We start from the raw sequence: 15,100 nt of genomic DNA on the forward strand, positions 1-15,100 counted from the left end.
TTTTTACTTTCACTTAAGTAACATTTTTAATGTGTTCTTCATTGTACTTTTACTTTTACTTAAGTATTAAAATATACATTTATTTTTACTTAAGTACTTTGACCAACACTGGATATTTCAGATAGCCAATTTACACAGGTAGAAAGGCAGATTTAGGCCCCTGTTTACAAAGCCACGCTAGCGGCTGGCGATGTGGTACTGTCGACACATCCCATTCATTTTGAATGGATTGTGTCGGCATTGCCACACGGCTTTGTAAACAGGGGAGTTAGATAGTAAGTGGAGCAGGGAATTCATGTCTAGGTCAGAATGTGGAGAATTCCCACAGTATTTTACAAAAAAAGGCTTTTGTAAAAGAGATGCTGGAGTGCACATTTAAGGATATCTTCATACAGCAGGAACAGCAACATTACCCCGTGGAGCAGCTTTTTGAAAACACTGCTCCTGACACCAGCCAGCCCACATATCAAGATGCATATATAGGAGGGGGAGCAAGGGAAGTGGCTGCTCCCCCAAATGGATTTTGAATGACATGGCATCTATGAGGATTGGGCCTGCAGCCTCACACCAATGCCTGTTTTACAAAAGGTCTGTTCCTCCTGTCGTCAAAACCTGACTATGCTTCTGCCTTGACACTCACTCCACACATCATCAACCTACCATCCAGCCCCCCTGTTAACTATAAGTCTTCCAATATCCCCCTCCTTCACACACAAACAAACATATGGCAACCCCCTTCCAATCCCATCCAAACCCCCAACATGGCAATTACTAGTATCTAGTGGGGAGCCTCGCTTTTAATATGTTTGGTATTCTCATGAGATTACTGCTAGGAGTTGTTGGCACCATTTTGAACCCAGGACTGATGAAGTAAGAGTGACTGGACCATTCCTGCTCCCTCTAGACACCGGGGACCCCCGGTAAGAGCCAGGGTTGGGATTAGGGGGTAGTGGATGTCCTTGTATAGGGAGGGGGGGAATCAAAGCAGTTGCCATACAGGGAGTAGAGGGGATCAGAGAGCTTATAACTGGAGTGGTAGGATTGGAAAGGGGGGGTTTGACTTTGGCCTTTGCCGCCAACATTCCAACAGGCACTTATGTATGGCTCGGGGCAAGTGTAAATGTCAACACAGATATTTATACATATCCACATGTATTCCCCTTGTAAAATGATGAATATATATCGGTATGCTTGGCTCACCCTGCCCATTCCCCCTTGCTGTTTAGATGTGGTGAGCTTCCCCACCTTTATATAGCCCCATTTGTAAAATGGCATTTATACCTATATGCCAATCAATCTACACGCGTAAAAGCTTCTATTTGCATATGGGGGCTCTTCTAAAACAAGGGCCATAATTTGTTCTCTCAGGACAAGTAGGATATGATTAATCTCAAGAGTGGGTAATATTTGATATAGCAAGAAAACAGGAGAATTTTTAAATAAGCTTTAATGTTTTGTCAAATGGTGTGCTGATAAAATGTGGAAATCCACCTCAGTTCTGGTTTTTCTGTGGAGTCCACTAGATGCAAGTTCTTATCTACATGTTTTTCCTTTCAGTGTGAGTAGTATTTCAATTTAAATATTTCTCTTAGTGATCCCTTAGTTAAGTGTTTTTAAACATTTTTATTTTTTTGTGCAGCCATGGCCTGCACCAGCATCTGTGCTTTGAGCTATAATCAAGCCTGCTGTACTTATGATGTACTGGAGGGTAAATGGTTTTGGTTTAATTTTATGATTAGAGCTATTTGTCCATTTGTTTTATATGTATTTTTACCATATATGTTTTATTGTTCTCTGCCAAGAATTCTAAGATTGTGCAGGTTATAAATAAGTAAATAAATAAGACAACAATGGTTACCATCAAGCCATAATTTGCCATCAGTTATTCTTCTCCCAGTGGCTTCAACAATGTAGCTGGTGTAGCAAGAAGCTATTGGACACCAAATCCCATAGTATGATAGAGGTCTATAAGATAATGAGTGGAATGGAACGGGTCGATGTGGAGCGTCTGTTTACGCTTTCCAAAAATACAAACTAACACATGCTACCAGCTTTTCCTACATGAGCACGCAGCTTTGGAACGCACTACCAATACATTTGAAAACAATTAACGAAATCACGGACTTTCGTAAATCTCTGAAAAGCTATCTCTTCAACAAGGCCTACCATGAGAATCCATAGCTTAAGTATAACACTTCACAACTCCACCCCTACTCTGAATGCCGCCTTCTATAACTGTCTGCTTAGTTCTTCTACTACTACTACTACTACTATTTAGCATTTCTATAGTGCTACAAGGCGTACGCAGCGCTGCACAAACATAGAAGAAAGACAGTCCCTGCTCAAAGAGCTTACAATCTAATAGACAAAAAATAAATAAAGTAAGCAAATCAAATCAAATCTCTGCTATCCTTGATCTCTTTATAACACCAACTGTATCTTTTACCCTGGAATGGCGATGCCATAACAGGTCTTTGTAAGCCACATTGAGCCTGCAAATAGGTGGAAAAATGTGGGATAAAAGTGCAATAAATAAATAAATAAATAAAATAGTATGTGTTTGTTGTGTTTTGGGGCCCAATACGATCTCTGTCCTTATGCCACCTGTTAAAAAATGAAACCTAGGGGGTCTTCATGGCCATCCAAAGTATAACAAGCAACTATTTGTCTCGTCTAAATCAGATTCAAGTGTATTAGCATCAGTGGCATCAACCCCCGAGAACCTTGATGTTGCATGCAGGAACTATGCACCCCTTTGTAAATAGAGTACACTATTAAAATGTTTGTTTTTTTCTGCTCATTTTTGTTTGTTAATGACATGGGCTATGCCACTTGAGATTCCCTATATCATTGCAAATGACAGCCCATCCCTATTATCAGCTGTTGTTTCCCCCCTCCCCCCCCCCCCCCCCCCCCCCCATTTCCCCTTTATTGTTTAAAGCAACTTGTAGCTAGGGCTTCTTAATCCTTCTTGTCCTCAGAAAAAGCAAAGTTGCTTACTTATAACAGGTGTTTTTCAAGGATAACAGGTCATAACAACACTCCCACCTCCCCTAATAGATGCCTAACCTGTTACAGGTAAACAACTTTGTTTTATCTACATAGATCCCCTTGAAAACTGACCTTTAAAATCTGACAACGGAAGGTATTATTAGTACAATACTGTACTTGCAGCAAATATCTTGAAAAGAAAACACCTGGGGAAGGCTGAGGAAAGGGTCATGCTGAACTTCTAACAAATGCTTTCTGAGTGTTAAAACCTGCTGTAAAGCTCAAACTGATTTTTCCAACATGGCATCTGCTGGGGATCATTATCCCAAACAAGGAAAATGGCAGAATGTCAATTAATTTATGGTTTTATATATCTGTTTCTCTTGATCATATGTAGCAATCACAGTTGATATTAATAAGTAAGCATAAGCATAAGCATCGCCATGCTGGGACAGACCAAGGGTCCATCGAACCCAGCACCCTGTCACCGACAGGGGCCAAAAGAACAAGCAATTTGTCCCACCCATCCTAGAAATACTGTATTTCCTCATCCATTCAATAACATTCTATGGCTTTTTTCCTCCAGGAAGCCGTCCAACCCTTTTTTGAAGTCCGCTAAGTTAACTGCCTTAACCACCTTTTCCGGCAGCGAATTCCAGAGTTTAACTACGCGTTGAGTGAAGAAATATTTCCTTCGATTCGTTTTAAATTTACCACACTGCAGCTTCATTGCATGCCCCATTGTCCTAGTATTTTTGGAAAGCGTAGACGCTCCACATCGACCCGTTCCATTCCACTCATTATCTTATAGACCTCTATCATATCTCCCCTCAGCCGCCTTTTCTCCAAGCTGAAGAGCCCCAGCCTCTTCAGCCTATCCTGATAGGGAAGCCGTCCCATCCCCTGTATCATCTTTGTTGCCCTTCTCAGCACCTTTTCCAATTCCACTATGTCTTTTTTGAGGTGTGGCGACCAGAATTGAACACAATATTCGAGGTGCGGTTGCACCATGTAGTGATACAACGGCAGAATAATATCCTTATTTTTGTTTTCCATCCCTTTCCTAATGATACCCAACATTCTATTCACTTTCCTAGCTGCAGCAGCACATTGAACAGAAGTTTTCAAGGTATCATCAACGACGACACCTAGATCCCTTTCTCGGTCCGTGACTCCCAACGCTGAGCCTTGCATGACATAGTTATAGTTTGGGTTCCTCTTTCCCACATGCATCACTTTGCACTTGTTCACATTAAACATCATCTGCCATTTAGACGCCCAGTCTCCCAGTCTCGTAAGGTCCTCTTGTAGTTTTTCACAATCTTCCCGCGATTTGACATAACAGACCCCCCACAGCGGTCCCAACTCACCGCGTGCTGCCTTCCCCCGTGAAGGAGATTCGTTCCTGGCTCAGCGCTCTTCTAATCAGTCTAAGGGAAGCCTGAAGCACTGCAAACGCTCAGTTTCTTCTTTTTTTGGGGGGGAGAGGCAGGAGAGAGCAGCAGGCAAACCCAGACCAAGTGCCAATGTGTCCAGGCGGACTAGCTAGCGAGGCTGGCTGGGAGAGGGAGGGAGGGATCTGGCCCCACCAGGTATGCCCAATACCACCACACGGTACCTCAACCCTAGAAAGGACTTGACAACCCCCGAAGGAACAGGTTAAGAGTCAGATCAATCAGAGCTGCACAGGTATGTCCTCCACCTGCTAGATAGAGAGAATACTGAGATGAAGCTGGCTGCAAAGGTCCAATATACAATCTCGGAGTTCTCCCTATCTCCATCTGCTGGTTGAGGGACATAACCCACAAGTCTCTGGATTGAACTGGGGACGCAATGGAATATTCCTTTAATAGTGTGACTATTGATAAATGGTGTGCACAACACACAAAAAAACATCAGTTATTTTCCTGTCATTTGGGGGTTAGAAACAACATGGGAAGTGTCATTGGCATTTTCCATATCATTTTAAGTTAATTTACATCCTAAGTGTACTGTACATGCGTGATGCTCTACTGTGCTAAATCCTACTGAAATAAACACTCAGTGCCCTGTTTACTAAGGTGCACTAATGTTCTTAGTGCATGCTAAAACTTAGCACGCACTAACCATGTAGACATCCATAGGAATATTATGGGTATCTACACGGTTAGCGCGCTCTAAAAATGCTAACGTGCCTCTAGCGTGGCTTAGTAAACAGGGCCCTTGAGCTCTGTTTTCATGTTGCTTCTTCTATTATTTTTTATGTTAAAGTTCAATGCCCATAATTCATATTCGGTGTTTGTATTCAGTCAAATAGTAAAATATGATATTCGGTATAACTCTACTTACCACAGGATGCGCTGAAGCATCCTGCAGTAAAAGCACAAAGTACGCACACAAAGCATGCGCTAAGAATATTTCTATTTATTTTTCATGGAGGGGGTGTGTCTGGGGGCAGAGAATGGGCATGACAGTGCAAATCAGGGCAAGCACATCAATGCCTTACCTTACTAATTTTTGGTAATGGATGCACACTAATTGCAACATTAGCGCTTGGCCATTCATTTGAAAAATGAAAAATCGACCATTTTCTGTCTGCGGTAAGAATGGCAGGGTGCAGGAAAACCCCACATAAGGGCAATCTAAGGCCAATTTTTACCGCACCTTATTAAAAGGCCCCCTATGGGAGCAATATCATTAAGACTACATACTATTTCAGAAAGGGTATGCATTTCATGCAAGAAGTGTGCATCATTTGTAAAGAGGGTACACTCTTTCCCAATAGTGCATTCATGGCAATACTATTGTGGGAAAATGTGCCCTCTTAACAGATAGTGTGCACTATTTTGGAAGAGTGTACACTATTAACAACACATGAAAAAAGAATTCAGAGTTTTTCCTGTCACTTTGGGAATAAAATGACATGAAATTACATGCATTAGGGTTCAGGCAACACAACTATTGCATTCAATAAAAGTCATTTTGATAGTTCAGTTAGATGTAAGAAAATTATAGTTTAATTAAGAGCAGCTAAACCAATCCAAATATTAAGCAATTAAGGGTTGTAGTTATTAAGGTGCATTATAGCAACACATGTAGTTTTCCCTTTAACACATATTAAAAAGCAATAACATGCATTATATTACTATAACACACATTAGTTTAAATTAAAACAGGATTCAACAATGAGATGTAAAGCAGACAAATGTAGGCAAAAAAACTCATAATGTAAATCGCTTAACACAGCCTGCGGTGAACACCACGAGCTGCATTATTCTTAGAAAGGAAAAAAACACCAGCTTAAAGCTAGTATTATTTTGCCATCCTAGTAGTACATGACCCAATGCTCCTTAGTAGCATTTTAAAGGGGCCGTCACTAGAAAACAATGACTTCCCCATCCCCTTCCCCCTAACAGATACCCCATTACTCAAGCCCTACCCCCTTTCCCTGCCAAAGATCTGTATCCCCTCTCCCAAAGGACCCCCTCACCTCTCCCTGTAGACCCCCCAGGCCTCCCATAATGGACCCAGGTTGTCTAGGATAAGATGGGCAGGAATGATCCCCAATCATTCCTGCCCATGACAGTTCCAGGCTCAAAATGGCTGCTGCAGCCCCTAGCAATAGTCTTGCAGTAGTACAACTAGAAGTCAGGCTGCCACATAAGGGCTTTGTGGTGAGACTACAACTAGGGTCAGAGGCGCCATTTTCAATCTGGTGCCCAACGGAGCAGAAGCACCTGGGGATCACAAAATGGGAGAATCCCTAGAAGCTGCTGGGAAGAGGGTCTCTGCAAGGTAGGTAGCCATGATGACGAGGGGGTTCAAGGAGGGGTGTGTGATGATATCAGGGGGATCTAGGATTCTGAGGTAAAAGTGAAAGGGGGTCTGCTAATGTTGGGGGAAGTACAGGGGGAGAGGGGGGGAAGAGGTTCAGTCAACTTTTGCACCCGTCTCAGCTGGCACTCTCAGGATAGGTATAAAAAACAACATAGAAAATCTTTGGCATATATGTGTATTCCCTTTGTAAAATGGGAAATGTCTATATTTTGGGCTTGCCAAATCCATGTTCCCTTCAAATCTCTGCATATCTACAGGTAAATAGTAGCTTCCCCAAATTGCTATTTGCACATATAGAGGGGCATAATCGAATGGGGCGCCCAAGTTTTCCTGAGGGCGTCCTCGCAGGACGTCCCCGCGAAGGGGCGGGGAAACCCGTATTATCGAAACAAGATGGGCAGCCATCTTTCGTTTCGATAATACGGTCAGGGACACCCAAATCTCCACATTTACATCAACCTTAGAGATGGTCATCCCTAGAGATGGTTGCCCAGATTTTCGGCGATAATGGAAACCGAGGACGCCCATCTCAGAAATGACCAAATCCAAGCCCCTTGGTCGTGGGAGGAGCCAGCATTCGTAGTGCACTGGTCCCTCTCACATGCCAGGACACCAACCAGGCACCCTAGGGGGCACTGCAGTGGACTTCAGAAAAAGCTCCCAGGTGCATAGCTCCCTTACCTTGTGTGCTGAGCCCCCCAACCCCCCCCAAAACCCACTCCCCACAACTGTACACCACTACCATAGCCCTTAGGGATGAAGGGGGGCATCTAGATGTGCGTACAGTGGGTTTGTGGTGGGTTTTGGAGGACTCACATTTACCACCACAAGTGTAACAGGTAGGAGGTGGTTGGGCCTTGGTCCGCCTGCCTGAACTGCACTACAGTACCCACTAAAACTGCTCCAGGGACCTGCATACTGCTGTCATGAAGCTGGGTATGATATTTGAGGCTGGCATAGAGGCTGGAAAAAATATTTCAAAAAACATTTTTTTTAGGGTGGGAGGTGGTTAGTGACCACTGGGGGAGTAGAGGGGGGGTCATTCCCGATTCCCTCCGGTGGTCATCTCGTCATTTAGGGCACACGTTTGTGGCTTGGTTGTAAAAAAAGAGGACCAAGTAAAGTCGGCCAAGTGTTCGTCAGGGACACCCTTCTTTTTTCCATTATCAGCCAAGGACGCCTCAGGTGTTAAGCACACCCCAGTCCCACCTTCGCTATGCTTCCGACACGCCCCCGGGAACTTTGGTTGTCCCCACGACGGAAAGCAGTTGAGGGTGCCCAAAATCGGCTTTCGATTATACCGATTTGGGTGACCCTGGGAGAAGGACGCCCATCTTGCGATTTGTGTCGAAAGATGGGCGCCCTTCTCTTTCGAAAATTAGCCCAATAGTCAATCTATACATGTATATGCTGTCAGGGCCGCCGAGAGGGGGGGCAGGGGGGCAATATTCCCCGGCCCTGGCCTCCAAGGGGGGCCCGGCACCGGGGTCAGACCACCAGCGCTGCAGTTCCCGGTCTCACCTGCCTCCTCGGCTCTGGGCCCCCTGCATTCGAAGCGGCAGTCACAGATCACCTCTCTTCGGGCCTTGCCTCCGTGTCCCGCCCTCGCGGAAACTGGAAGTTACATCAGACAAGGACAGGACACAGGGAGGGAAGGCCAGAAGAGAGACGATCTGCGACTGCCGCCTTGAATGCAGGGTGCCTGGAGCCATGGAGGCAGGCAGGTAAGACCGCAGACTGCAGCGGTGGGGGGAGCGACAGGGGGCGACAGCAGCAGAGGGAGTGACGGGGCGGCAGCGGCGGGGGGGGGGCGGAGGCGGGGCGGCCTCGCCCCAGGCCCAGCCTAGTCGCTCGGCGGCCTGGTATGCTGCTATTTACATCTGGAGATGCTTCTAAAATAAGAGTCAAAAAAGAAAGCATGGAATAAGTACAGAGGAATCCTGGTTTAGAAAAAGTGAGGTCTATGGCATTGCACCAAATAGATTATCAAAAAGTCTAGACAGATTTTATAGCATAATATGCCATCATATTCTATGTTTCAATTGAGAATTTCACCTTTACATCTTTAGTTGAAACACAGGCCTCTGCTTTTGTGTTTAATAAGTTTTACTTTAGTTTTGTTACGCTGTCTGGCTATATAATCTGAAGGCCCACCCTCAACCCTTGCTCACGCTATCACAAGCCCATATATTCAATGCCAGGTCATGTCCAGGCTCCAGAATTGAAAATACTGTTCAGAGAGGTTACCCAGAACTTAACTGGGCCCCAGCCATTATTCAGACTTGTGCCCGGTTAGCTTGGTAGATAAAGTTATGAAAGCCTTATTTGCAGGTCTAACTTTATACACTTCCTTAACTAGTAGCAGACTGAGGAGGGAAGTTATCAAGCTGTGTTAAGGCTTTAAGTCACGTTACTTGCCCCTTAAGGCGACTTAAAGGAACCTAATGCTGCTTGACACAATTTACTACGATGATATTTAAGCTGTCACCAGTTACATAGTAATGAGATGCAAAACATTCAAAAGCATGATTTGCTTCTCATTGCTATGTAAATACCATAATGTGAGTCAAGCTAGGGTCAACCAATCATGGTCAAAATAACCCCAACTTTTAGCTGGAGTTATTTTACTGCTCAGGAGCATTGAGTCGTAAAGCTGCAGCCTAATGCTCCCAGGCCAGAAGAGCAGGCCCTTCATGGCTTACGCCTACCCCCAAAAGCCTTACTGGCCCCCCAGCTCCAGGTTCACCTCCCTCCCAAAGGCTTTACTGGCCCCCCCCCTCCTAGCTCCAGAACCCCCAATATCAAGCCACACCCACCCCATCACACAAAAGGTCCATGCCCCCTACCCCCACATTGCCTTAGATCCCCTACAGGAGCTACCGTCTTAAACACTGGTGGGCCAGGGGGATAAAACCCCTAGATTCCTTGGTTCTTAGACTGCTTCTCTGGCCACTGGGCTATTCCTTCACTCCACTTTGAAAGACATGATAAATAAAAGATTTCAGCCTCTCTACTGCAGCCAATCCAGTACCTCTAGCACTCAATTCACTAGAAGAACTTAGATGTCATAAATTACTTACTCTTTTTCCTATTGTGAAATATCTCCAGGCTTGTGCTTGATATGTTGTAATGTATTGGTAGGGCTCAAATCTTCCATCAGTCCATTTATAAATAGCTGAACCTGGCTGAGTTTTTCTGTTGGCTGTTGCCATAAAGAGTCCAACCTTTGGGATTACAAAGGTCTCTAGACCCATCGTTTCTGAGGTAGTAACTAGATTCTGGTATTCTTCTACATAGTCCAGTCTCTTTTTAGCTATAAAATGAGAAAAGATCAATGTGCAAAATTAATTTAACTGATTGAACATTGCTTTTATAAATAGCATCTTCCCAAGACATTTGTTTGTTGTAGTAACTGAAGTAAGGAAGGCAATTTTCAAAAGCCATTTATCCGTATAAATGTCTATTTTTGCCAAGGGGAAAATGGCATTATGAAACTTACCTACCCTGTATGTCAATAAAAACAAGCGTGTTTTCCCACAAGGCATGTACATTTACCCAGATTTTCAAGGAGGTGTTCCTGGAGCAGGGCTAAGCTGGGGAAGGAAATAAAATAATACAAACAATTTTGCATATTTTAAATATAGTTTTGCATTGTTCTGGCCAGAAAAAATTACCTGTAAGAAAATCAAGTAAAAACCCCTGTGGGTACATTTCCCTTAGATATTATTTTTTTTTAAATGTACACACGTGCTTTCACTTTAAAACAAACTGATGACAAACTTCTATCCATGGACCTTACAAATGTTTGTAGTTTTCTGGTTTATGGTTTATCATATTTGATATAGCAGAAAAAAGGATTAAAATATTGACGTGTTGCACATAAAAAAATTAAAGTAAAACAAATGAGATTATACAGATAACTCGGTTCTCTGGGGTGGTCTCCTGGTTCCTTGTCCTCATTGGCTGAATGTTGTTTGTTTTATTGTTTAGTATGTGTGAGTTTTTTTAGAATGATTGATTGTCTTGCTGATTTGCGAGTATGATTTTTTGGTGTTTCTTTCCTATTTTTTAATGGCGTTCCTTTCTTGGCTTTTATTTAGTTTTGTATACCGCTTGGATCCACTGGTTTGGTACATGCGGTATAGCAAGGTTTTTTAATAAACATAAATATAAATAATAAATAACATATAACAAGAATAATATAAAGAGATAACATATAATAAAATGATTAAAGGAAAACCATAAGCCAAAATACCACAATAACTACAATAAAAAAAAAAGTAAAAATAAAAATCATACTCCAAAGCAGCCCCATTGCCCTGCTGGGGAAGATAACCTTGTAACAAAGATATGCTATAGCCCATCCAAGAATCGGTGCAAATATAGCTGAGATTCGACCATAGTTAACCTGTAATAATTTCTATGTTAACCAGCTTCCCAAATAACCAAATCTTGAGGCCCTATTCCACTAAATATAGACCTAGTTGCCTTTATCTGTCATCATATCCAATGAGGTCAGGGCTCAGCAGTATGCTTGATGCATAAATTTATTCAGATATTTTAACTGTATAACCTTATGCAGATTTCAGCCAGACTTTACATTCAAGCCTGAACACTGAAAATGCTGCCATAACATTAAAGTGTTGACGTTTACACACCCATTGCATATGTAAATACTTAGAATATGAGCACTTACGCAGTCGCACATAAGTACACACTTACCCACAAAATTCTCAGTAGGGCACCTAAGTGCTGTTCTGCAAATTCCCACTTAACTCACAAAATGTATTTGCAAGGGGGGTGAACGCATGGGCAAAACAAGGGCAAGACATAGACTCCCGCTTACACATGTAACTTACAAAATACTACATTATACATGTTCCTCCTGCATTTAGGCGCTTGCATTTACGTAAGCTCTACGGATAGCCAGATCACCTTGTGAGGATCCTTGCCCTCAAGATCTCTTGCCTCAGGGCCTCTCTGATCCAGGTTATTTAAACTCATCCCTGCCTGAGCCCCGCCCCCTTGACTCCCCTAAGGTGGCTCACTCTTCACACTCATGAGCTAGATCCCCCTGCTGCAAAGTGGCTTATTTGCAATATCAGTGAGGTAGTGCTTTTCACTATACCACCTACTCCCTCACAGTGCCCAGTTGTAGCATTGCCCCCTTAAATGCTGTACCTGTTTGTACTGTGTTCAGAAACGTATAAGTTAGATGGATAGTGGCTTAATTTTGCCATTCTTTTTATAAATTTTATCCTACCCCTCTGTGATGCTCCAAATCCTGCCCCATTTTAAAGTACATATCTTTGGTCATATAGTTTCTCATAGAAACAGATTATATATATATATATATATATGGAGCTACCAATACAGGCCTCCAGGCCTTCTTAACAGTAGCAGCATCATTATGGACCATTGGATCCAATTGTGGGAACCACTTCTTGCCGAAGATCTTTTTCTGTTCTGAGTCACGTGTACTGCACTTTGGGTGTCCAGTCAGTCCACTCCCAGGTATCACCCAACCAACTTCTTTTTGTGTCTTCTAAGAATCATTGTTTTTAGCAACTCTTCATCTTCCATCCTAAAGATATAGCCAAACATCTCCAGTTTCCTTGCTTCAATCTTGTCCATGACTGTTCAAATTATCTTGGATCTCTCTGTTGCCCACCATATTCCTCTAACTTATTATTCAGGATATTCACAATGAATATTCATGAGAGAGATTTCCATGCAGTACCTCCACTGCATGCAAATCTCCTCTTTCATGAATATTCATTGTGGGTATCCTAAAAACCTGACTGGCTGGGGTGCCTCCAGAACCATGTTTGGGAACCACTGGTGTAGACCAATTTGTATATCTGGGAAATGTGACAAATCAAGATAATAAGTGTAGCAAGGAAATATGAAGGAGGATCGTAATAGCAAGTAGTACTTTTATGAACCACTAAGATATGGAAGAGCAAGAACATGGACAAAATAACCACACTGCAAATACTGGATGCAGGTACAACACTACCATAGCTCTTAGGGGTGAAGGGGGCACCTACATGTGGGTACAGTGGGTTTTGGAGACCTCCCATTTACCAGCACAAGTGTTACAGGTAGGGGGGAATGGGCCTGGGTCCACCTGGCTGAAATGCACTGCAGTACCCACTAAAAGTGCTCCAGGGACCTGCAAACACGCAGGCCTCTAGGACTTGTTGCTGCTATATAACATTGGCACACCAGTTGACACCTGAAGACTAATCTCTCCGAAAACGTCCTTTATTGGAATAAGCATGCTTACTCACAGTTAACTGCAGATCAGAGGTTGTGCCCCACTGGCAACGAGTCTCCCTGGTACTGAGATGAGCAGTAGGTCAGAGCCGGCAGAATGGTGTACAATGCCCTCTTTCAGCCACATTCAATGTAAGAACTAAGTTCTGTAACATGGCTAACATGTGAAAGGGATCTAAAACTGGCATACAAAAATGGCCACTACCTCATGGACTACCGGAAACAAAACAGGGCACACTCTGACCCAGTAAGCAGGGGGAAAAGCACCATGGGAGTAGAGCCTACCAACTACCAATATCATGAGCATTTGCCACAAGCTAGTGGAATCACGGAGCCCAATACCCTACACCCACCACAATGCATTGCTGATGTGACTCTGCAGTGCGCATAACAGGAAAGGTGTCACACTCACCCGAGAGCCACATCAGAACCAGGGAAAGGCTGTCACAGGATAGAACACATTCTGCTGTCATAGAGGTGGGTACGGCATTTGAGGCTGGCATAGAGGCTAGAAAAAAAGTTATTAAAGTGTTTTTTTTTTGTGGGAGGGGGTTAGTGACCACTGGGGGAGTCCGGGGAGGTCATCCCCGATTTCCTCCAGTGGTCATCTGGTCAGTTGGGGCACTTTTTGGGGACTTGTTCGTGAAAAAAAGGGTCCAAAAAAGTGACCCAAAATCGCGGTAAAAACACCTTTTTTTCGATTATCAGCTAAAGACGCCCATCTCTCCTCGGCCGATAACCACGCCCCAGTTCCACCTTCACCACACCTTCAACACGCCCCCGTCAACTTTACCCGTTTCCGCAATGGATTGCAGTTGGAAACGCCCAAAATCGGCTTTCGATTATACCAATTTGGGCACCCACGGGAGAAAGACGCCCATCTCCCGATTTGGGTCGCAATATAGGCATTTTTCTCTTTCGATTATAAGCAGGTAAGTTTCCAGGGACAGAGTCGGGCTAAGTGCCAATATTCAGGCCCTTATCGCGTAAGTAAATTGCTTAAATTGGGCTGCATAAAAGGCGGTTTGACTTATGCGGGCAAGGGCTGAATATTGACTTAAACTGGCTATATGCTAGCTGCTCAGAAAATACCGGACATTTAATGCCGAAGCCCAAACAGGGTCTGATATTGAATATCCAGGAATAATGCCGGCAGCAGATAGCAAAATGCTCACTGCAGCCAGCTGAATATTGGGGGAAAAGTGTTAGTCCAGGAACCAAATGTGGAACAAACTCAGACACATGAATGGTTATAAAGAGGTGAACTGAAACCCAAGGATGAGAGATTTATGGCTGTAGCCTAGTACAGTTCCCCACCTTGAGACCAACTGCCAGATTATTCAGTTTATTTATGAACAGTGTCAAAAGCTGAGCTGAAATCAAAGTATACCACATTCAATATATGCACCTGATCTAATTGCCTGGTGACTCAGTCAGAGAAATTAGATTTAGCACAATTTTCCTCTGGTAAAACCATGCTGTCGCAGATCCTGCAACTCGTTGGATTCAAAAAGTACTTCATCTCCTTTATTCTATATCACACCTTTCAATAACATATCAAAGGGAGTTACAGTAAATTTTTTAAAACGGCACAAAATACTGCACTATCCTTTCCTTTGGTACAGCCTTCATTAATTTTCCTACCACTGCAGTCAGAATAATCATCCTGTAGGTTTCATCCTCCTTGTGTGCCCCCTTTTAATCTATTTATTTATTTACTTTCTGTTCTTGAAAATTATTTTTAAAAATGTACAAGTTGTACAAGTAAGACATAGATAAAAGGAGATATATTTCACACTGAGGTTAAGAAATAAGGAAAACAAGAAGGAATTTAAAACCGTAAACCCTTTCAAGCCACAAACAAAGCCAAAAAGAGCGAGAACCTGAAAGTCGTACTGCCTTAGCTGTCATTCTTCGACCAGCATCTTTGCCAACCTGATTACCTTTAATACTGAATACCTTTAATCCTTTTTCTAAGATCTCTTGTACTTTTGTGGGGAAGAGGGTGGTTTTC

General features: G+C 43.3%; 1 protein-coding gene across 1 annotated transcript in view; it reads right to left on the reverse strand.

The window, feature by feature from the left end:
- TSPEAR (thrombospondin type laminin G domain and EAR repeats) overlaps nt 1-15,100 on the reverse strand; it is a 149,991-nt gene that overhangs the window by 37,005 nt on the left and 97,886 nt on the right. The window contains exon 7 of the mRNA XM_030209633.1: nt 9,888-10,120. Coding sequence (XP_030065493.1) covers nt 9,888-10,120 — 233 coding nt within the window. The remainder of the gene's footprint in view (nt 1-9,887; nt 10,121-15,100) is intronic.

This window comes from Microcaecilia unicolor, chromosome 7, assembly GCF_901765095.1.
Source record: "Microcaecilia unicolor chromosome 7, aMicUni1.1, whole genome shotgun sequence".
In the NCBI taxonomy this organism is placed as follows: domain Eukaryota; kingdom Metazoa; phylum Chordata; class Amphibia; order Gymnophiona; family Siphonopidae; genus Microcaecilia; species Microcaecilia unicolor.